Source organism: Monodelphis domestica, chromosome 7 (genome assembly GCF_027887165.1).
Source record: "Monodelphis domestica isolate mMonDom1 chromosome 7, mMonDom1.pri, whole genome shotgun sequence".
NCBI classification, from domain to species: Eukaryota; Metazoa; Chordata; class Mammalia; order Didelphimorphia; family Didelphidae; genus Monodelphis; species Monodelphis domestica.
This window is the reverse complement of record NC_077233.1, coordinates 118,394,468-118,420,071: the sequence shown is the minus strand read 5'-3', so window position 1 is coordinate 118,420,071 and position 25,604 is coordinate 118,394,468. Positions and strand designations below refer to the sequence as shown.

General features: G+C 34.8%; 1 protein-coding gene across 1 annotated transcript; it reads left to right on the top strand.

The window, feature by feature from the left end:
• The first annotated feature begins 213 nt into the window (after window positions 1-213).
• TYRP1 (tyrosinase related protein 1) lies at window positions 214-23,947 on the top strand. Its single transcript, XM_007499569.3, has 8 exons — window positions 214-456; window positions 909-1,405; window positions 3,994-4,316; window positions 9,528-9,732; window positions 14,257-14,424; window positions 16,846-17,025; window positions 21,864-22,010; window positions 22,469-23,947. The coding sequence occupies exons 2-8, from the start codon at window positions 1,027-1,029 to the stop codon at window positions 22,672-22,674; spliced, it is 1,608 nt and encodes a 535-aa protein (XP_007499631.1). The 5' UTR covers window positions 214-456; window positions 909-1,026; the 3' UTR covers window positions 22,675-23,947.
• The last annotated feature ends 1,657 nt before the right edge of the window (window positions 23,948-25,604 follow it).

Here is a 25,604-nt window from a genome sequence, read left to right as displayed (position 1 = left end):
TGTGGTTAGTAGATGTAATTTTTGTTACCTCCTGCCCCCCAGCAAATTTTTCTCATCTGATAATGAGGAAAAGGTCATTAATTTTATTTTCCATACCTAAAAATGAATACTTTCACAGAAAGAAATTCACCCCAAACAAAAAACCTCTTAGTTTCTGACTCGTTTTATTTCCATTACTAGCTTCTGACCTTTATACCTCTAAGCATCACAAGGCGATCAGCATGGAGGGAATCATGTGCTGGCCAAATACTTAAAGACAAAAACAACTCACTGAAGCAAAAAGGGGATTAGCAAAGGCGGGTGGGGAAGAGAAGGAGCCCACCCCTATGCTTGGTTAGCATACTGGAGATTAGGAAGCAGTCAGAAACACAAAACAATCAGTAATTGTTACATCAGTGGAAGAACAACTCAGAGGTACAGGAGACATTGAGCAGGAAAGGATCTAAGGAGTGAAAGGTAAGGGAGAAAACAATCCATTTCAAAGTTGGGTGGGAAGGTACCAAAGGCTATTGAAAAAATATGGCTTTCAATCACAAAAAAATGACTCAACTGAAATTTGCTTTCAGCACTTCTCATAATTCCATACTTTGGTTTAATTAATGATGGTAAAATGATAATGAGCTCTTTTGATAAATGGACTAGATTAGAACCATATTAATTTTGTTAGAATAAAGAATATTGAAATTTTAGTGAATAAAAGAAAAATAGTTGCAATAGAAGTTGTGCAAACTGGAATTTGTCATGGTAGATTATCATGATTAAACTGAAATAACACTCTATCTCCTCTTATTTCATGAGGGAAAATGTAGAGTCATTTTGATGGGGAAATAGGTAATGACATTTATGATAGAAAAATAGTTTAATTGTATGTATATTACTATGTTTTACTTTTCTCTCTTTTTTTTCAGCTTATTTTTATTCATGTACTTGATTTCCATTAGAGGAGAAAACAAGGTAAGAAGTTTGGGGTGCATTCCTGCAGGCCTTTTTTTCTCCAGAATTTCCCAGCTTTTTGACTAAACCAGAATGGCAAGGAGAGGACATCTCTTTTGGATGCTTTGGCCACTGCTTCTCCTTCACCAGAGTGATGCACAGTTCCCACGGGAATGTGCTACCCTGGATGCATTGAGAAGTGGTGAATGCTGTCCAGATCTGAGTCTGGGACCAGAGCCGGGGACGGACAGCTGTGGTTCATCCACTGGGCGGGGCAGATGTGATGCAGTTACTGCTGATTCCAGACCCCATGGGCCCCAGTACCCGCATGATGGCAGAGATGATCGAGAAGCCTGGCCCACTAGGTTCTTCAACAGGACCTGCCACTGCAATGGTAATTTCTCAGGATACAACTGTGGGACATGCAAACCTGGATGGAGAGGATCAACATGTGACCAAAGGGTCATTACAGGTAAACTGCATTAAAAATAGGTTGAGAACATTATATGAGAACTGAAGCAATAGATTTTCAGTGGGAGGAGGGGTGCTAAGCAAAAGAATGTTAAACAAAAATGCCATACAAATCAAAGTAAATTCTTTGAAAAGGGAAAACATCTAGTAGAAATAAGCAAACTCATATTAGAGAATATGGGAGTTAAATTGAGGAAAAAGGATAATAGGAATATGAATATAGAATTGGAAGGGACCTTAAAGGTCATCTAGTTCATTTCTCTTATTTTTCATATGATGAAACTGAGGCCAATAGAGATTGAGTGACTTGCCTAAGGTTACATAGGGAGTAAGTAGAATGGTTGAGATTCAAATTAAGGTCCTGTACTCAAAGAACTATGATATCACATTAAATGATGACAAAATAAATAAAATAAAATTAGAGGGACCAAACTGAATAATGGACAGTCACCAGGATATAGGGATATATATATATATGACAGTCACCAGGATATATTGGCATATTGGCAAACCTATGGCATCTATGCTGGAAGGGGCTGTTCCCCTCCCCTCTCCATGCACCTAAGGACAATTCTCACATCACCTGCCCCTCTGCCCAGCAGCCCAATGGGAGCACTTCCTCCTTCCCCTGTCTGAGGTAAGAGTGAGGCTCACATGAGGTGTGAAGGTTGCAGTTTGGGCATTCAGTCTCTTAATAGGTTTGCTATCACTGGGATAGGGGAAAAACACTACATGTGGAGTCTGTGAACCTAGGACAGAATCCCAGCTCTGCTATTTACTATATATGGTCTTGGATGATTCTCTTCAATATGTTGGCCCTAAGTTTCCTAACCTGTTAAATAAGGGAGGTGAATTACATGATCCTAAAGTCTCTCCCAGCTTTAAACTAAATGAGACTATTGTAGTGTTAATGGAATTATATTGACATTTCTATCAGAATACTAAAGGATACTCCACCACATCTTATGGTAGTTAATATTAAAAGTAAAAAGAAGAATGGATTTGGTATAAAACAGAATATTGCTCTTTTCAACCTCTCTACTTTAGATGAATCAGGGGTAATAGAATAAAGTCACTTCAAAATCATGACTTCAACAAATTTCTACCAATGTGTACCCCCCCCCTTTCTCCATAGAACCAAACAATGACATTTGAGGGCTCTATAACAAGAAAAAGCTCCCATATAAATACAAAATCTAATTACCATCTCAAGGAAAATGTATGTTCTAAGCAAGGATGAATAACCTCTCTGTCTCCTTTAAGAGATACTCCATTGCAAGAAAGTAATATGACAGTACTGGGATGCCTTCAAGAAGGACTATTTCCAGATATATAGGAATCTATTCACCTTCACAACCTTAAAACATCCTAAACACAGTTACCCAACTAAAGAAATGGCTTATCAATTAATATATTTTCTATAGAGTTATATTTTAAATTTATAATGACTCCATTTCTATGTAGTTTTCTGATGGACTTTATTTACAACTATCCAGTGAGATAAGTAGGGCAAATGTTATTAACCCCTGTTTTGTAAATGAAGAAACATTAAGTTGAGAGAAGTGAAATGATTAGTCTAGAATGAATCAGCTTATCAACAACCATCAGAGAGGGAATTTGAAAACAATTCTCCTTGACTCCAACTCCAATGCTCTTTCCACATCTTGACTTCACTTTAATTCAGCAATTGAATAACAGTAAAAAATCTTCAATCTCAAAGATTGTCCAACCTAACTCACAAACACATATTCTACTTTCAGATGATTTTTTTCACACATTATTATCCATCCAGAAATGTAATTCACATTCACTGGAATTATTTGACTTCATATCTTACAGTATTTTAATAAGACCTTCAGCTTCATTGTATACTCTATGTAGTTTTCTTTTCATAAAAGATGCTCTACTGTAGTATGTAAAGAATATTGACTGTACCTATATTCACACTAATTTGTGCAGTCTGATTCTCTAATGTGACTTTAGTTTTCTAGAGTCATGCTTTTTGGCTTGGGGTAGAGTGGTGGGAGCTTCTTCAAGTAAATCTGTACTACAGACAAAATAAGTCACCACTTCATTTTAAATCACCACAATACTTGGAACTTAGTAGGCACTATATAAATGATTATCCTTTTCCATGTCCCTAACTTTAGAGCTACTTCAAAATAAGGAAAAATGGAAATCGATGGACTAAAAGACAACTAGAAATATCTGGTATAAACTGGTTTAATCTATAATTGATCTGAGAGCACAGGATCTAGCATGAGTACTTGGGGCTCCCAGAGGGTATACATTTCAAATCACCTATCTACCATTGGTTCCCTCTATGACCTTGAGAAAGTCATTCCTCTTCTATTGGTCTTCATTTCCCAGTATATAAAATGAGGGGATCTGACAAGATGATTTCTAGAAATTCTTCATCTTTTATATCATATGATACTTTGGCTATTAGAAAACTATGATGTTGGAATATTTAAGCTACTGAAAAGTTTATATGAGGTCCAGTCTTCAAAGAAACTCAATTCCCTATCTTTTCTATGTTGTAAATTATTTCCTAATATGTATTAATGTTTAATTCTTATGTCTTTCAAGTTAGGAGAAACCTTCTAGATCTAAGTACAGAGGAAAGAAATCGTTTTATCCAAGCCCTCGACATGGCAAAGCGTACTATTCATCCCCATTTGGTCATAGCTACCAGGAGATCAGAAGAACTACTGGGAACAGATGGCAATACACCACAATTTGAGAATATTTCCATTTACAACTATTTTGTGTGGGCCCACTATTACTCAGTCAAAAAAACGTTCCTTGGGGAAGGGCAGGAGAGCTTTGGGGCTGTGGATTTTTCTCATGAAGGCCCAGCATTTCTCACCTGGCATAGGTACCACCTACTGCAGCTGGAGAAAGACATGCAGGTGAGCATGGGATAAATGCTGAATTAGTTTGCTTTTAAGGAGTTCATTTGGAGTTTTCTTGGCAAAAAAATTGGAGTGTCTTGTCATTTCCCCAATCAGCTCATTTTACAGATGAGAAAATTGAGGCAAACAGGGTTAATTAATGTTCCCAGAGTCACATAGCTAGTAAGTGTCAGAGACCAGTTTTGAACTCGGGTCTTCCTGGCTCCAGGCTAGGCTCTCTACCCACTGAATCACCTAGTTGTCTTCTAAAAAATCATTCTGCATTCAGGATTATCTCGTAATGTTACAGAACAACCTCTGTCACCTGGCATAGGTACCATTCTCTCTACACTATGCTGTTTTCATCTGTATTCACATTTCCAAACCTCTTTCTATCTGAGTCTAAAGTAGCAATCTATTTAAAATGATACGAGGCTCTTATCTCATTTTTCACTGAATCACCTTTTCTCTATGTGACATATCCTTAGTATGTCTGTCTATCTGATGGCCTTTAGCATGGGCAAAGTGATTTCTGATTACTATTGACAGTAGTATCACAATACTTCAAGTCTGTTATTGAAGTGAGGATCCTTGGGCTATTCATACTGCACTATCACTTGTGTCGAGTGCCATAGAGCACAAAATCAATAAGAAAAATAGCAGAAATGAACTAGAAATGGCACCAAATACACACTGGTTAAGTGGTGAAATGACATTGTACAGCAAAAGATTTTCTAAAAACCTTTATATCTCAAAACTATTTTGAAAGCATTTTCAGAATCTGATTTAATATTTTTTAAAGTAGGTGTGACAATTTGTTCGTTGTTTCGCTTGCATTCAAAAGGAATGATTGAAGAGGGGCTACTCAATTCATTAAATCAGAGAGCTAAAGATAGTACCATGAAATATTCTCTATGTAGTTCCAGAATGATTAAATGATCTCAGCTGATACTTTGGGCTCCATATTTTATAGCTCTGATTACAAGTAAGACATTTAGAGGATTATGAGTAGATAAATCTGTCATCTGTAATTGGGTGCAGATCTCTGTGCCCTCAAGTTATTTTCTCCTGGGCACATCATAATGAAAGGGCAGCTGGAAAATATGTAAAAGCTTCAATTTTGCCTATGTAAACTCCAAACACCATGACTAGCATTCTAGAAAACCAACTGCCCTGCAAATCTGGTCAATTAAATCCTGACGTGCTATGCTGTGGAAATACCACATAAAGATGCTGGTACTACTGAATGTTAATTACCAAGCTACAAACATACTCTTGATGATTACTTAAAAGCTTGTTACTGATTTTGAGAGGAAATAATCATATTTTCAAAGTGAAAAATCTAAACCCCACAGTGGATAAAATTCTGGGAAAAAAAAATGTTCTCTAGCTCTTTGACCTTCCAAATCTTTTAAAAGACTGATCAGAAGGAATCTCCTAGAATATGATTTACTATGCCATGCATAGTAACAGTCCATTGAGAAAAGAGAAGGGTAAGAAATGGAAAATAAACTTAAAACTTAAACCAGAACTTAAACTTAAAAAAATAACAGACTGAATTCAATTTCCCAAAGGGCCAAAAAATCTTATTAGAATTCATAAGTAAAATAAATGCTTATACTACCTGGAATTTTTAAAGTAAAGCATGAGTTCATGAACCTTTCTAAGAAATGAGAGTGGTGCTAAGAGAAACCAGATCATAGGCCTAAGGAAAAAGACAGAAACTGACCAAATGTTTATCCTACTGTGGTAAACTACATAAATTTTCCTTATCAATGTAATTGACATACATTATAACCAAGTTATTGCCTAACACCTTCTTTCCTCTTAAAATGTCCTTTAAGAAGTCCCCAGAAACCATCCAAAATTATCCCTGGTACCTAGTTTGAGTCATTATTCTTCACTTGAGTTATAAATGTTACAGAAATAAATACCATTTTACCTATTAAGTGAATAATCAATATATACTGGTCAAATAAATGAACTGAATGGAATTGAATTGTGTAGATAGAATTCACTTCCCAAGGTTTGTCTGACCTAGCTCATCTTACCCAGCATCCCATTTGCTTGAACGCTGTATGAAGGGACACAAATGCACACAAAATAGGATGCAGGGAAGCACAAATTTAGGTGGTTTCTATCTACACAGAATAAAAGAATTCCTCTTAGCAGCAGTCCTTGTCAGGAGAAAGATGTATAGTATTTCAAGTTAGTTTATCTACATAATCAGAGAATTCAGAAATTCAATTTAGTTTTTAAAAATATTATTGCTTAGCCATATCTGACTCTTCATGACCTGATTTGGAATTTTCTTCACAAAGAAATGGTTCATTGTTGTTGTTGTTTTCAATTTCTCCATTTACAGATGAGCAAATTGAAGCAAATACATTTAAATGACTTGCTCAGGGTAATACAGGTAGGAAGTATCTGAGGCTAGATTTGAACTGGGGTCTTTCTGACTCCAGATCAGGCTTTCTATCCAGCACCATCTTGCACCCCCTGAATATTTAAAATATTAAGCATTTACAATATGTAAGGCAGAGTGCTGAACAAATAGAATACAAAGACAAAAAATTAGACCCTGACATCAAGAAACTTTTCACCTGTCATCAGAGAGTGGCTCTAAAGCATGTGTACCATCTGATCATGTCAATGTAAGAGTATAAAGGAAGAAGAACACACAAAGAACTAGAGTATAAGGAAAGATTCTGCATAAGGGTTACCATCTAAGCTATCACTTGAAGGCAACTAGGGATTCTTAGAAGTGGCATTAAATAGGGAGTACATTCCAGGTAAGGAAGTTAGCCTTTCAAACATATGGAGATGGAAGATAGAAAAGAAAAGTTCAGAGAAAAACAGTAATCCAGTTTAATTGGAATGTAGAATACATGAAAGGTTGGTGAAAGGTAGACTGTGAAAGGAATTTTTATGCCAGATTGAGGAGTTTATATTTTATCCTAGCCTAAATAGAAAAGAATGAAGAGATTACAACAACAGAATGCAGACTAAGAAGGCAGTATCTTAAAAGTCAACTGAAAGTTTTTCTACATGAGAGTAGCGTGGTCAGATCTACTTTTTAGAGATACTAAACATAAATTCCAGAATCCAAACATCAATTCCAGTTCTAATGAATGATCTTGACCTTCCCTTTCCCACATGCACTTGGGCTCAGTGATTTTTCTTTGTTCTTTTCCACTGGGATGATGAATTTTAACCTCTGAAGTTGAAAGCTAATACCTCCATCTATAGATCTGTTTAAGAAACCATGTCCTAATTAATTTAAAAGTTGACTTCTCTACCTAGATCTTATACTAGAAGTCAAGCGATTAGATGTCTTTGATTTCTTGGTTTCTTGCCCTCTGACCATGACCACCATGAGCTCCTCTACTCAATTAACAGCCAACTAGAAATCTAAGGAGACTCTTAGATAACTTGATGTGTCAAATATCCAAACCTGAAATCTGAATGGGTATCAACCTTCCCTAAACCAATGTAATCCTGTCATAATCTCAGGTCTCTAGAAATAAATGCTGAACTGCTAGAGTCCTAATTATGACAATAGGGGTGTCTTTCATTTACAACATTGCATGCAACCTTGGGATTATCTTTGATGCTTCTTTTTTCATCATTCTTTATATCCAGTCAGTTATTAAGGAGTATCTATTCGACCTCAACAGAGCTTGTCACATCTCTCTCTTCTTAGTTACACTGCTACTGCCCTATTCTAGGCCTTCATTTCTAGTCTCTGAGTTAATAAACCAAGACTCAACAGGGATTTCTATTCCACTCTGTTCACCTGTAAATCCATCCTATGATTCACATCAGTGCCAGAGTCATCTTTTTTACATATAAAGTCAATCATGTCACATGTGATAAAGTCTTCAGTGGTTCTCCATTGCCTAAAGAGTAAATTTCAAACTTTTTTTTAAGGCAATTCAATGTCTTCTATGCTCTGGTATTATCTTACTTTTCTAGTTTCATCTCATATTTCTAGCCTCCATACTCCCTGGACACTAGCAAGTTGACCTACTGAATAACACTACATTCTCCCTCTGCTGTGAACCTTTGCTCACATTGTTCCCTGAGCTTTTAATGTCCTCCCTCCAGTTTTTTATTTATGAATCCCCACCATCCTGTAACCTGGACTCAAGTACCACATTTTCTAGAAATCCATCTTTAATTCCCCCAGTTGGAATAGACTTTCTGCCTTAGCCTATATTTGGCAATTGGCTTTGCAATTTTCTAAGGTACTTAATGGGCATCTAGGTGGCACAATGGATAGAATGCCAGGGCTGGAGTCAGGAAAACCCTAGTTCAAATCTGGCCTAAAACACTCTCTGGGTGACCCTAGGCAAGTCACTTAACCCTGTTTGCCTCAGATTCCTAATCTGTAAAATGAACTGGAGAAGGAAATATGACCATCCATTCAAGTATCTATGCCAAGAAAACCCCATATGAAGTCATGAAGAATCTGAAATGATTGAACAACAAAGCACTTGGCATTCAATATTGTATATTATTGTGATATGTGTTGTGTCTTACCTCCCCCCATGAGACTATAGGCTACATGAGATGGTTCAGAATATGTGTGTAATAAACTGAACCTCCCTCTGTAAACACAATGCAGGGCATCTACTAATTGTTTAGCACATGATTTCTCAATGAAGGGATGTTGACTGAAGAGTTGCTATTTCATTTAACTGTTTAATACTGTTTTGCCTAAAGCAGTGTTTTCAAGCAACCAATTAACACCATTAGGTGGGGTTTGAGTGCACCTTTAATTCCCATCTTGTTAGTTTTCCACATCTGCTTCAGACAGATGCTTGTGTTCCTTTACTTCATTGATAGAATAAACAATAGAAGGAAGTACAAACTTCTGGGCAGGAAAAAAAAAGGTGACTGATAATTGCTGTTGAAAGCAAAGTAAATTTTGCAGACTAAATTCTTCATACATTTAAATATGCTCCCAAATGATTTTCCATGTTGCTATATAATACAATAGGCTTTATTGTCCCATTGCCTAAATTATTCCTTCTATTAATTTAGGTGCTCATTTATAGACATTGGCTCTTCCTAGGCACTAGGCACTACCAATATAATATGAAAAACCAAGGTTAACAGAGAACTAGTTATCTAAGTTTCTATCTTGGAGTGAATTTAGCAAAAAAAAAATTTTTTGACCAGCAAATGATTTTATTAGAAAACACTAATAACATTTCTGTGGTTTAGGAGATGCTGCAAGATCCCACTTTTGCCCTTCCATACTGGAATTTTGCTACTGGAGGAAATACCTGTGATATCTGCACAGACAACTTGATGGGCTCAAGAAGTAACTTTGATTTTTCTCTAATAAGTCCAAATTCTGTCTTTTCACAATGGCGAGTTTTGTGCGAATCTGTGGAAGATTATGATACTTTGGGAACCATTTGTAACAGTAAGTTCCAATTTCTATAAAAGACTTAGAATTATTTTAAAGGCACAGAAAATAAACAAATTACCTAGAAAGTGGTGAGACTGAATATATCTATCATTACTTCAAAAGTTAGGATTCCATCCATATGAGCAGAGCAATTGCTAATACTTTCAGTACATTGAGCAAGAAACATAAGTCAATCAATTTTGTGATTCATAATGTAAAAATAACAGGAATATGGTCTAGAACTCTGATTTGGTTGTCATCAAAAACTCTCAAATAAGGAAACTGTGTCTACCAATGCAGGTTAGTACATCCTCTGTAACTTATGGCTTGTCCAAGGTCATATGGCCAATATATGTTGAGTCAAGACTTGAGCCTAGGTTTTCCTGTTTCAAGGACAGTTTCTAGAACAAACTGTCTTTCATAAAAATAATACAAGCAATCATTAAGACAGATTCAATTGAGTGAGGATACAAGGACTACACGACAGTGCCTTCTACTCTGTTAAACGAGCTCATTCTCTAAATTCTGGTGTCTTGGGACAAACTCAACTGTAGTGGATATAGAAAACAAATGAGAAAGAAATGAAAGGTAATGCCATGAATTGTTATGAATAAGGTAAAGTAAGGTAATATTGTCAATTGACTGTCCTGCCTAGTTATGATTCTAGTGTGGATATTTCTAGTGACTACAAAACCAAAATTGATCTTTGTGAGTTTCTCTGTCCCCTCCCTCCAAAAAAAATCTCTAAAAAACATCACTCGACTGCTCTGTTGAATGACCTAGAGAATATAGACATTCCATACTTTTCAGACCCTTTATCTTTTCCTATTGTTGGCCAGAAATCTACTAACTTGAACATTATTTTCCACATGCATTCTAAAAAACTGATTGCTATAATTTATTCCTCTCATTATGCTTCCAGCCTTTAACATACCTTCTTTTGGGCTCTTAAAAGTAAAACATTTTCAATAAAGGGTACTTAGACACTTAAGATGTTAGGAGGATACAAGGGGGAAGAGGGAAAGAACATTTATTTTATTTTGGAATATTAGGAACTTCATTAACTAAGATCTAGAGTCACAAAATTTCAGAGCTAAAAGAAAGCATAGATATCATATAGGATACTTCTCCCTTTCATAGATCATAGAAATTACAGAACATCAGCCTCATAGAGGTCATAAATATCATCTAGTCAATCCCTTCTTTGATCTCATAAAGAGACAAAGGTCAAAAAAGGGAACTCTATCCCCACCTGACATAGAAAGTCAGGGATTCAAATGCAACTAAAGGGATTAAGGATGAATAAAAATGAGAATTTTCTAGCCAGAAGAATAGGATTTCTATTTTAAATAGAAATAAAAGGGGTATTATAATAATAATAGCTAGCTTTTATATAACACCTACTAAAATAGTATCTTATTTGATCCTTACAACAACCCTGGAAGGTAGGTACTATTATGACCTCAGCTTTACAGATGAGGAAAGTGATGTTAAGTGACTAACTATGGTCTTTCCAGATAGAAAGTACCTCAGGCTGGATTTAAGCCCAGGTCTTTTCCACTGAAGGCTTGGGGTTCCATCATTGTGCCATTTAGCTTCCCTAGCAGCATTGTGAGTAGCATTGTGTAAAATCTTCTAAAGAAGATGTTTATACAAACAGAACAGAACAGAACTAAGGTTTGTTTTTTTTCAAAAGTCCTTTAAGCCCTGTGATGTTTTAATATCTCTGACTAGTCTCCGATGCCATAGATAGTGTTACTCTATTTTTCATACAAATTATTAGTAAATGAAATATATTTATTTTTGACAAGTTATTTTACAATTTAACAGTAATTTCATGTAATTTCATCTCAAATCTAATTTTACTGATTTTACTGATTTTTTTATATTTTGAATTTGATTATTGATATATTTTTGATATATTGAATTTGATATGGAATTTTATTGATTTTGAATTTGAAATTACTGATATTTTATTTACTGATATGTAACTGGAGATTTAAAAAGTTTAAATGACTTTTTCAAGTCACATTTCTAGTAAGGGCAGAAGCCAAATCCAGTACTTCTCTTGTGTTCCTAATTCTGTGCTCTTTCCCATTGCATGGACTACTTATTTGTTACATATAAGTGTAAGAATTTAGGGGGAAAGGCAAGGAATTTAGAAAAAGAAAATTGCACTATCAACACACCAGCACAGTCTTGCTAAATTTTACCTGAAAGGCAAAAAAGGTAGATTAGATAGATAGATAGATAGATAGATAGATAGATAGATAGATAGGTAGGTAGGTAGGTAGGTAGGTAGATAAGAAGACAGATATTTTATTAAAGAACAATTGCACTGGTTATTCTCTAAGTGATGTATTTTTTTTAATTAAACTCGCTTTATTAGTCAAGTAAATCAGATCAGACTCAACCTCAAAGTCAAAATATCTTTTAAAAAATCTTCATAAAAATGCATAGTTTTTTTCATTTTTAGTAAGGTTATGAAAGGAAAAAAATTACAATTTAAAAAATTATATTTCACCCTATACTTCACAGAAATATAAAACAGAAACTAAGATAAATCCTGGAAAAAGTATTTTACAATGATAGATTACACAGATAAGGAGCTAGAAGTGGTTCTAGGGGGAGAGTATATAATTGAACAGTTCAAAAGCATTTGCTATTATAGTCATAACCTATAAGGCTACATAAACTTTAGTTAAAATAATGTTTCCTCAGGGGGAAAAAACCTATTATCAATTATGACATGTTGTTCCCTCTTTTTCTCTTTGTCTTCTTTCCCCCTTCTTTTTACCTTTCTTTCTTACTGTCTTTCTCAATCTCTCCATATTTCTCCTTTGTCTTTCTCTGTATCTTTCTGAATATCTTTATATCTCTCTGTTTTTTTCTTTGAGTCTGTCTTTATCTGTCTCTTTCTTTGTTTATTTTTGTCTATTTATCTCTGTCTCTCTCTATTTCTGTCTCTCTATGTCTTTCTCTCTATCTCTGTTTTTCTCCTATTATGAGGACTACTCAATATAGACCTTCCTTCAGGTCACACAACTAATCCAAAATCTAGGGAATTTGAATTCAGGTCTTTTCAGACTCCATGCCTGGCCCTTTATTCACTAAATCATTGACAATAACATATTTAAATTTTTTGTTTTCTTATTTTCTTTGAAGTTGTAGCTCTTTAAAGCAAATTTCGCTTAAAGAACTCTGACTCTTTTAGCTTAAACTCTGTCCTCCCCTTAATTGTGTAAATCCTTATAAGTGCTTGAGATAATCTCCATTTTTCTATTTAGAGTAAACAATTCTGAAAAAAATATATATAATGGATCACATTTCTATGGCACTTACAGGTTTAAAAAGAACTTTCCTCACAACAGTCCAGTAAGGCAAGTAGTTCAAGGATTTTTATTTCTGTTTTACATGGAAGACAATTACATGGAAGAGATTTAGAGAAATGAAATGACATAGTTCAATGGAAAGAGGGCTGCCTGTAGTTCAGATCCTGCCTCTTCCACTTAGTAGCTATATAACCTTGAACATTTCCCCCATTAAGCCTTAGCCCCATATTTCTAAAATCTAGAGCTGAATGAAATGACCTCCCAAATCCCTTCCACTTCTAAAAAGCTATGATTAAGTGCTCACTTGCTGACACATTCCAGTCTCCTTATTCTGTATCAAGTATTCTTTTGGTCATAATAATGCTGACTTTCAAAACATCCTATTTTAAATGTGTCAAGTGAATCTTGGTTTGGGACTGGGATTTTATTTAGTTAAAACTTCAAACTGTCCAATTTATATTCTTTGTTGAAAACTATATTTATATTGATATCTTATGTTTTAAGGTCACTTAAATTTCCTCCTTCTCCCAGCAGCCAATACATTAAAACAAAGTCTAAAATGGGAGAAAAAAAGGTTGAACCAAACAATCAATTCAATTAAAAAAAATCTAATGTTATATATGTAATGCTTCACATTCACAGTCCCTGCTTCTGCAAAGAAATTGAAAAAGGGACTCTTCAGATCTGTTTTGGAGAGGGGGGGGACCAAGCTTAGTCAGGAGGAGGAGGAGGAAGAAGATAAGGAGGATGTCATAACACTCAGTGTTGGTTATTTTATTCTTCTGTCCTTTTACATTGTAATAATCACTTTTTTCTGGTTCTGCTTACTTCTCTTTGACTCAGTTCCTCTAAATTCCCCATGCTTGATGGGAATATTTCTTTAGTCAATAAATTTAAACTATCAAATCAATGTTCTTCTTAAAATATTTGTGGGAAAAAGTGGTATTTTAATTTTGATATATTCTCAAGATGTAGGCCTGCACATGTGATGGCTTGCTTGCTGCCTGGCTTGTTTATTTGCTTGTATGTGGGGAAAGGAGGGCTTAATCTTCTAGCTCTGTTTTCCCAGGTTTCCTTTCATCTTACACCTTTACTCTTTTCTTTCCTGCCTCAGAGAAACTGTCTCCTATTGTCGATGCTGTGCATTTGTGATTTTTCAGGGTTTCAACTAGCTGTAAAATGCCTCCTTTCTTTCAATGACTCTCAGGCACAGAAGGAGGACCTATTCGCAGAAACCCTGCTGGAAATGTAGCCAGGCCCATGGTGCAACGTCTCCCTGAACCACAGGATGTCGCTCAGTGCTTGGAAGTTGGTTTATTTGATACTCCTCCTTTTTATTCCAATTCAACAAATAGTTTCAGAAACACAGTGGAAGGCAAGTAAACAAAATGAGGGATTTGGACTCCTCCTGCTTCAAAGAAGTTAGAAGGAGGCTTTAGACATCATTTAATGCTGTGTGTGTGTGTACATGCATCATACTCTGATAAAGCCTGTGTACTCCAGTAGCAGAAGAATTACAAAAGAAACAATTGTAGTGAAAGAATTATCAAAATATTTTTAAATAAATTAATGGTCTCCAGACTAAGAACCTCTGATATAGTCTGGTTCTTTTACAGTACAAAGTATTATATAGTTCAGGCCTGATCATTTTAAAAATCATCTTGAATACTATAGCTTTTTATCAATTAGTTCCCATTATTCTCCCCAGGGAGAACTTTCCTAATCAAAGACCTTAGACTAGAACTTTTTCTAACACTCTTAAAAGCACAGACCTAATTATATTATAGAATTCCAAAACAGAGGCAAAATGTATTCTCTACTACATTCAGAAAACCAGTTTAAACATATGAGAATCCTATATAGGCTAATCTCATCTTTTTAGTTTATTTAAATAAGGAGTTCAACAGACAGGATCAGGAATAGGTTTACTGAATAAAAGCTATATCATGGCTAAAATGGGCATGTACAGAGCACAAGGTATAACTTCTCTAAATAAATATATATATGTAGATATAGACATAGATATAGATATAGATATATAGAGATAGAGATAGAGATAGATATAGATATAGATATAGATATATACTACATACCCTAGCTATAACTTTTCTGGGGAAAACAAAGTCCTGGTTTTACTTACTGATATTCAATTTAAAGAAAAAATAATGATATAGGCCAGTGATGGGAAAGAATAGGTTAATGAGAATTTTGATTAGTGATGAGAGAGAAAAACGTATTTTCCTTCTTCATTCCTACATGACCATCAAAAACAAACTACCCTACTAAAGAAAGAAGGAAATAAAAGAAAAAATTGAAATATCTGTTAATGATTTTTTAGAGAACTTTTCTTGGCAAGAGCAAGTGACTAAAGTGACTAGCCCAGGAGTTTGTGTGGCAATAGTAGTCCATTAGACATGATCAATGCCAAATTAATCCACTGAATGGGTTGTAGAAAATTGGATAAACCCTTAAAATAAGGTGCCTCAGAGCAATGAAGGAAGAAAGCACAAAGTGATTCAGGACTAAATGAGGCATATCCCTAGAAAAGTTCAGTATCAAAAACACAACATGGATACAGAGGCAATTAGCAAAATTTGATAAACATTTTGAGACTAAGATTTCCAGATGGTTAGGACTAGTGCAGAGATGGCGGGGAAGCTTCTCTGAGAAATTGTAGCTTCCCCACACCATAAGGTAGGTTTCTAAATATAAATGTGCTGACAGTCGTTCGTCAGGAATAAGGTAGGAAGCTGAAATAACAGCTGGTGCATTCGGATGGGTATATGATAGACTGGGTAGTATCCCTTAGAATTGTGTCAGCAATTTTCAGTTGAATGTGAAGTTTTCCACTTCCTTTATTTACTCAAATATAGACAGTCTATTGTTTTAGCCTTAGAGTACTCTAAATGTACCTGGTGTCCTTAATGATGAATTTTATTTTAATCCAGGAATATGAATATTATTGTTAATTTTCTCCCTTTTTCTATTCTGGGCTAGTCTTAAACCCTCCCATAATCATCTTGTTTGAATAATCAGATAAGGTGACAGATTCAGGATTTAATTTAATGAATAATCATACTATCCCAGGATGTAGCTCTCAAAGAGACTTTAGGCATCATCTAATCCTAGGGTTTGGAGGCAAGGACTAAATCCACCTTCCCTTGCCCTTGGATTTTGTATGGCCTTCAAGCTAAGGATATTTTATTTACATTTTTAAAACATAAAATATTTTAATGTAAAAAAAATTCCGATAGAGCCATACAAAAGCAGAGGAAAGCCCACAAAGGGCCAGATTTGGCAGGCAGGCCATAGTTTGCTATCTATCTACCTATCTAATCCAATCACCTCATTTTACAAATGAGGAAACTGAGACTGCAATAAATGAAACAGCTTGCCCAAGATCTGAAAGATAACAAGAAGAGCCAGGATTGATATCCAACTCCCTGGATTTGAAATCTAATGCTTTCTACCACCCCAAATTATCTCTGAAAATGAGTGCATGGATACTAAACTGATACAGTGTGTGCAGAATATACGTTACAGTACTCTTTTCTAAAAAGTATGTGGGTTAATGCTTACTAATGCCACCTAGAAGAGAGAACAAAGCTGGCAAATAATTCAAGTCTACTTTAACAACTTCTTAGTAAGACACCCAAAAATAGCATACATGTTGCAGGGCAATGATCAACTATGGGTTCCTAAGAAACGATCTCTGATGAGCTTTGGAAGAAAATTGCCTCCTATTTTAAAAATTATAAAGCTTCTCAGTCTGTCCATCGTTATTTTCTGCATCTAGGTTACAGTGATCCTACAGGGAGATATGATCCTGCAGTTCGAAGTCTTCATAATTTGGCTCATCTGTTTTTGAATGGAACAGGAGGACAGACCCATTTGTCTCCCAATGATCCTATTTTTGTTCTTCTACATACTTTCACCGATGCAGTTTTTGATGAATGGCTAAGGAGATATAATCCTGGTAAGAAGTATTTGTTTATGGTTTTTGCAGGCTCAGCAAAGTAAACTTTTATGATGGAGTCATTATCACTAAACTAAGCACCTGACACACATAAAGAGTCCTTTAACATTAGGATGGAAATGCCATATTTTCCAGACATTTCCACAACATTGAAAACCACTTAGAATGAACAAGCATCAAATATGTTCAGGATAATTAATATAACTTGACAATTGTTGCAAGTATGCTAGAATGACGCAGGTCATATCCAAGATAAGTAAAGTTTACATGAAAAATTACCACTACATCCTGTAGTCTTTTCCCTCCTCCAACTCCCTAAAAGAGATTAATACTGCCATAACTAAATTTGAAGAATGATTATTCAAACCTGTACAGAGGCCTCAGAGACTAAAACAAAATTAGATAGTGTCTTAATACACTGTGCTGTTTTATATCACATGTTGGCTTCTCACAAAGGAAAACTTGGTTGAATTTGATCCTGAATTTTCTTGTCCAATCATATAATATACTTTTAAAATACATTTTAGGTAGAATATTTTAAACTTCCTATTAATCCACTTCACTTTGCTATTCCAATCTAATAACTCCAAATGACTTTCCAATTAAATAAAATTGATTCTACTAGGTTAAAAGGGCATAAGTAGTTCAAGGATAAGAAATGTTCTACCTTGCCAGAGTTTTCTCATCTGTATAGTGAAGGGGCTAAATGAAATAACTGTTTTCTTCTAGTTGTATTACTCCATTGTTTATGATCCATAAAGTGAAATTGACCTTCCTTATGCTTCTGTCATTATACACATACCGAAGTTAATTGTTATTAATTCTTGTCTTCTCCTATGATTTTCTATCCTGACAAAATGGCTATTTTATATAATGCAAAAATGAAAGTGGTATAAAATAATTGCAAAGTCTATGTAATCATATTATTAACCGCACTTGAAGTTTTGCAAATCATTTTATTACATTATCTCATTTTATTCTCATAACAAGTCTGAAAGTTTATTATTCCCCATTTAACAGATAATTGTAGAATGAACATTAGTAGCCATCTAGTCAAATTTTATTTGATAAACCTGGTGAGAAGTCACCTAGCCTTAATCTGAATATTTCAAATGGGGGAAGCAGGAAACCTACTATTTCTTGAGGCAGCATATTACATTATTCAATAGCTCTAATTATAAGGATATTTTCCCTTCAAAATAATTTAAGTTTGATCTTTGAATTATCTACCAAGTGCTTCTAATTCTTCTTTTTGTGACACAGAAAAAAAAATTAATCCTATTCTACAGTGTATGATTTCAGATACTTCAGACTGCTAGCTTGCCCCTCCTAAGTCTTCTCTTATCCAGTCTAAAGAACCATTCTTTCAACCAGTCCTCAAATGGTTTGATGTTAAGACTCTTCACAATTTAGGTAACCTTACTCTGGCCACTTTCCAACATAATATTTCCTATAAAATGTAGCATCCCGAATTAAATACTAGAATCTAGATGTGGTGTGACAAGAAAACTTTGAAACTATCACTTTTAACTCCTTGGAGCTATAGCTCTCCTAAATCACCCTAAGCAATCTTTTCAGGTTTTTTTCTCTGGAGACAGACATACACAAGTCATTCTTTAAACAATATTTCTGATGCTGTATATAATGTTCTCTTTGTTTTGCTCATTTCACCCTTCATAATTTCATGTAGGTCTTTCCTTTTTTTTCTAACCATACTGTGTACTTGTGAAGTTGATTTTTGTACCTAAGACTGTACATTTATATACTTTTAAACATGATCTTATTCCAGACAAAAATGAAAATGCTTCCTATCATTTCATATCAAATGAATAGATACTTAATGAAAGAAAGGAAGGAAGGAAGAATGGGAGGAAGGAAGGAAGGTGGGAAGGAAGAAAGGAAGGAAGGAAGGAGGGAAGGAAGAAAGGAAGAAAGAAAGGAGGGAAGGAAGGAGGGAAGGAAGGAGGGTAGGAAGGAGAGAGGGAAGGAAAAAGGGAGAAAAGAAGGGAGAAAGGAAAGGAAGGGGGAAAAGGAAGGTTAGACATTTAACCTCATTTATGCAGGGAGAAACTAAAATGAATATGGGGAGACATGTGAAAACCAGTTAAGAGAAAATGAATTAAATAATTATCTAAATAAATAACCTTAAGAATTAAAGAATTATAAATAGAAGTACTCTCTGATAATAGTTTTCACTTTGAGTGCTAAACTCCCTTTCATTTGGTTTTGATTATGAATATCTACAAATAATTAAATTAAATGCAATTCAATAATCACTGAATTATAAAGTAGCATAGAATATCTCTCTAGAAGGCAAAAATATGATTTTGGTCATGTATGTAATTTCAGTTTGTAATATATTTGAATAGATTGGAAATATCCCTTTTCACATGAAATATGATGACTTAAATCCACAAATAAATATATATTCAACTCCTATGTACACGGCCCTATGCTAGAAACTAGGAAAACAGATAATAATGAAACTATCCTTGTCCTCAAGGCCTTTATATTTTACTAGCGTAAAATAACAGATAAGTAAGCATAAAGTAATTTCAGAATAATAGATGAGGGATCTGGAAAGGTTTCCAGAAGGAAGTAGCAGCTAGCTGAGTTGAGCCTCAAAGAAAGTTAGGGAAGTTGAGACAGAAGTGAAGAATGTTTGCATTCTGGGCATGGGAGACAAACTGTGCAAAGGCTTGGAGATTGAAGTTAACATTTTAAATTGTTGAGAACTCGCTATTCCGTCCTGGCTACAATATAGAGTGAATGAAGTGCAATGGAATTAAATAAATCTGAAAAGTTAGGGTGGGACATATGGGGGTGGGGAGTCCTTAAATGTCATACTGTAAAAGCACAAAGGAGGTGTTTTTAGGCTTTAGTTTAAGCCGCTCATGCTCTTGGTAGGATATAGTCTCTGTTAATTTTAAAAGACTTGGAATTTCTAATGCAAAACCAAAAGTGTAGACATTAATGCTTTATGTGGTGATTAAATTCATAGCTGTGAGCTTTATAATGAGGGCGATTAATTTGCTTTCAGTCCTCTAATAGGAATTCTACAAGTTTCAATTCCTTCACATAAACACACACAGAAACATTTTTTACATATTTGAGTTACTATATTAAAAGATATACTAGTATTTCTATTGCTATCATTATTTTTATAGGTTTGTAACTCGGCTTAAACAAATTCATTCTGGGCTTTGGTCCAGAACTAGCCAATTCCTCTCCCTTAAACATGTTCTTCCTCTTCCAATAATGAAGATGAAGCCCTGTATTCTCAGTATTTGTGATTTTTCTTAAATTAGATTCCTTTAAGCTGGGTGGTTAGAAATGGGGTAGAGCATTTCCTAAAACAAAGCTTTTGTCAAATCAGTTTGTATTGTTGTAACCAGATCCATTTTCTTAATACATTTTCTTTTCTATAAATACCTCTGGTCATTGTTTGGCATCTGTATGGTCCTAGTCTAATATAGCCTCCACATCTAGCACTGGACCACCTAGCTCACTGAAAACTTGAGTTCAAATCTCACCTCAGATGCTTAATAGCTGTGTAACCCTAGGTGATTCACTGGATGGACCATTGGACCTGAAGTCAGGAAGACCTGAGTTCAAATACAACCTCAGGTACTTAACAGCTGTGTGACTCTGGACAGGTCATTTAATCTCTGTTAGACTTAATCCACTGGAAAGGGAAATAGCAAAACAAGTTAGTATCTTTACCAAGAAAACCCCATAGACAGCATTGGTGTGCTATGGTCCAAAGGGTCACAAACTGTTGGAGACAACTGAACAACTGGATAATTTTCCAGGTACATAGAGGATAGCGTAAAGAAAAAAGAAACAGAAAGGTGCATTTATAATAGAAACTATTGCATTCAAAAGATGATGAGGATCTGAACTAGAGTAGTGATTATTTCAGGTGAGATGAATGAAAAAAAAATGTTTAGGAGATAGAATCAAAAAGACTCATCTGTTTGTTTCCTTATTTTCATCTCCAGCTGCAACTTCCTATACTTCCCCTGTCATATTTTTTGTAGTGACTGGACTTACCTTGTAGAGTGTCAGGCAGTACTTTTTCCATTTCTTGATATGTGACAACTCAAAGGTCTCCTTTGCAGCAAATTAAAATCAGAAGAGAAAACTTTTCCCAGAGAATACATAAGAACCCAGTGGAATGATACCAGAACTTTCAGAGTATTACTAATGCTATCTCACAGGCACCCTCATTTGGCACAATGCTTTTATATTGTTATGGTAAGGGTTTCTTGGTAACCAATAAATTGGGAGGATGTGCCAAAAATCCAGATTGCCTTGAGTTGACAAAACCTATTCCCCCTGAAATAAATTTAGTTTTTTATATTGACAAGTCACCATTCAAAAGTTAAGTTGGAAATATCAAATAATAAATATTCACAGTCAAGGACAACTTTTTCTTTCTCTAGGTATATTTTTATGTTTAAATTATAAACAGTGCTGCCAACCCATCTTTTGATAGCTTTCAAATGAAGTTTGGTAAATTTATATTCAAATTAGTTTCCAGTGTTTAAAAATAACACGATTGATGTTGGGTCACAGAGAAAATATTCATTCTATTCTAATTAATTTTCTTTCCTTTGGGGGTGACATGTTAGTGCTATACCAAAATTATTTTTATAGTAATTCTTTCATGTTATTCCCAGTTTTCTTTTGTCAAAACACTTTCCTTGATTTCTTTATCTTCAGTGAAATATTACAGGGTATCTTAATGTTCTTATTAAATTTACCTTAGGAGAAAAATTAATATTATTCATGTTAATTTACTTATATCTTCTAATCAGTTTCCCTTGGCATTTTAGATATATCAATATTTCCATTGGAGAATGCCCCTATTGGACACAACAGGCAATATAATATGGTGCCATTCTGGCCTCCAGTTACCAATACTGAAATGTTTGTTACTGCTCCAGACAATCTGGGATATGCTTATGAAGTTCAATGGCCAAGTAAGTAATAATAGTAGTGATATAAAAATAACAGTGATGATGATGAAAATAACGATGACTTTTATAGAGAACTTTAGGGTTTTCAAAATATGCTACATGCATTATCTCAATTACTGTTATACACAACAATCCTGGTAGTTGTATGCTATTTTACATTATATTGAATGTATAAATGAGGAAACTGAGGCTTAGATTTAGTGACTTGTTCGTGATAATACAACTATGCTATAGATGATTTTCACTCTAGAAAATTTTTAAGTACAATATTTTACCTTTAAGTTGTTTGTTTTCCTAGTTGGTATTTTGACTTCCAAGTTATTGGAGGAAGGGTGATTATAATATAAGCTATTAAATAATATCTAGATAATATAACATCCTTTGGGTTTTTAGAATTTGAATTGTTAGTCACTTTCTATCAATCATTGCCACTTATTTATTCTCACTTTCTTTTTGAGTAGGACGAGCTTTCAATGTTACTGAAATAATCACTATGACAGTAGTAGCTGCCCTAATACTGGTGGCAATTGTCTTTGTTGTCACCACTTGTCTTATCCGGGCCAGAAGAAACAAAGATGAATCCAATCAACCTCTCCTCAGTGATCAATATCAACGTTATGCAGAAGAATATGAAAAACTGTCAAATCCTAGTCAGTCCATGGTATGACGAAGAGACAATAGAATACAGTACTCCAGTCTTCTACATCAAGAGTCCATAACCTTGTCTGTTTCAAATGATCAATTAAGTCAATAATATTTTTCACTGCTTTTTTATATAGGAATGTGATGACTGAGTCCATCCATCACAAGCAATTATCTTCATTAAGAAAGAGTCATTGGAAAACTCAGGGAAGTGTTCTGTTTATAAATCAAGGAGCCTGGAACAGATCACCCTTGAAGGTCTTTTGGCTCTGGGCTCTCTAGAAAACAAGGTAGTGGCATGAGTGCTAAACTTGGAGTCAGTTGGAAGTCTGGGCTTATCATTCCTTAGAAACATATGTGACCATAAACAAAGGGGCAACCACTCTCAATCTTATTCTCTTCACTGAAAAAAAGGGTGGAAATAATGCCTTTAGTACCTACCTCACATGGTAGTTGTGAGGCTCAAATGAGATGATATATATATATGTAAAGTCCTATATAAAATATTATATAAATGTTATTATTAGGCATATAAAATAACATTATGTATATATATATTTCCTTATTTGAGTAATATCTTCTTACAGAATCAATGAGATTACCCAACAATTAGAGTATGACATGGCAAAATATGACCATGTGTTGTTAAATTAGATAGCCTCTTGGCCCATACTTATGGTTATCAGTATACAAATATATTAACTAAGTTCAAATCTCTACTGAGTATGAATTTCTACAACACTAATAGGATACCACAATTTGTTAATAGGAGTTAATAGATCGAAGGCAGAAGACCTGAGCCTAATAATAACAATAGACAGCCATGCTTAAAGCTCATTGAAAAGTATAAATAGGCGCAAAATGAATGTGCTTATTCATTTGATTTTTCTACTGTGATTTTAGCTTGAGTATAATCTTAACGCTGCCATGTACTTATATAAAATGATGGCACTTAACATTGATTGCAACCAAAATGATTTTTAGCCATCAGTGCCACTAATGAGAGTATATATATGAAACTCTTCTTTGATGTGCAGTATCAGTCAGTATCACCTAAGACTGTCACTATTTGCAACTAGGCTTCCTTGCTTTATATGCTCCCTCCAAAGTGGCATACACCTCTAAAAGACGCACATCATTTACTTCACCTGCTTGGTGAAACAGATCTCTAGTAGTTCCCATATGTGCCAATCACACCTCCATGTTATTCAACTATTATTAGTTCCTACACTTTCATCTGAGCTTCCTCTTGAATGATCCATTTGTATGTTTTTGAAATAATAAATGGTTTAATCCTGTTGTTTCCTTTCTCTGCATTTTTACAATATTAAGTAAATAAAATGCACCCTCCATTCTGTTTTTCATCCACCTGATGATCATTTCCAAAAAAATTAAATAGAATAGACACAAGAACAGTTATTTTAGTTAAACTGATAATAAAAGTTATAACCTGAACAAGATAACTTACCTAATTTTCCCATAATTAAATGATATTTTAACAAGAAAATGCAACAAAGAAAACTGGTCCTAAACATCAGGGAAATCTGAATTCAAAGCCTTCCTTTTCCAAATACTGACTTCATAACCCCAAACAAGTCATCATTTTTCAGTGGCCCAAGAAGCATACTGCTAAGTTACAAAGAAGATTCTTATCTGCACTGGGAAGCAAAATTCTTTTCTAGGAACTTCATTGTTGTATCACCTCCCTCCCTGAGGTGAAATACAATGTCTGATTGAGTCCACATTTGAGTATAGAAAGAGGAAGATTAATCATCATACCTATACTCCATTACATTCCCATTGATGTACAGACAGTGTTCATCCAGCTTTGACTAAATGTCCTCTGAATTCCTTCCAGCTGTAAGGTAGTAGACAATCACCAGAAGCATTGTGACCAGAGGTAATCACATGATCTATCTGGAGTATTGTGTAGGTATGGGAACTGAATAAAGTGAGCAGCTAGGTAGGGCAGTGGATAGAGTGCTAGACCTAAAGTCTGGAACACTGAGTTCAGACTTGGCCTCAGACACTTATGTCTGACCTAGGGAACTCACTCAATGCTTCTTGCCTCAGTTTCTTCATCTGTAAAATGATCTGGACTCCAAGTAAGATCAGGAAATGGACATGACTGGGAAAAATGATAAAACATGCACACACATAGTATTTAAATCCAGTAACTAAATAAAGAGATTGTTAAGAAAATGAAACATGACTAAAGGATGTTTATAAATGTCTTGAATAGAAGTAAAGAGCATGCTTATAAAATCTGAATATTACATAAATTTGTAAGAAATTGCTGACACAATAGATGACCAAATCAGAAAGACCTTAACAAGATAGTTTATTGGGTCTAATTAAGTAAAATGACATTGAATAGGGATAAAAGTAAAGTTATACCAGGGTTTAAAATATCAACTTCAGAGATATGTTGCTGGGTGATGGAAGTGGATTAATTGTAATTCAGCCAAAAAAGACCATTATTTTTAGTGAATTGAAAGCTTAATCTGAGTCAATATGACAGCCAGGAAAGCCAATGGGATCTCTGAATGCACTGATAGGCACATCTTTCCAGGAATAAAGAACTGATGGCCCTACTTTATTGTGCCCAGGTCAAAACATCAATGGAGATTGAGTTTTGTTCTGGGCACCAAATTTTGGGAGGATATTGGTAAACTAAAGCATAACCAGAATAGGGAACCATGATGATGAAGGGCCTCAACTTAATGCTGCATGAGGATTGGTTGGAAGAAATGGGAGTGTTTAACCCACAAAAGAATTGAAGGAGGAAATGAAAGTATGTAAAGGGATTGTCATGAAGAGACTCTCATCATTTGTACCATAGAGGAGTTTTGTTTATTTGGACTAATTGGCCTCTCAGGTCTTGTAACAGTTAAAATTTAGGGAAACTGAGGCAGGTAGAAATTAGTTTCTCTCTGCAAGGAGTATTATTTTTAT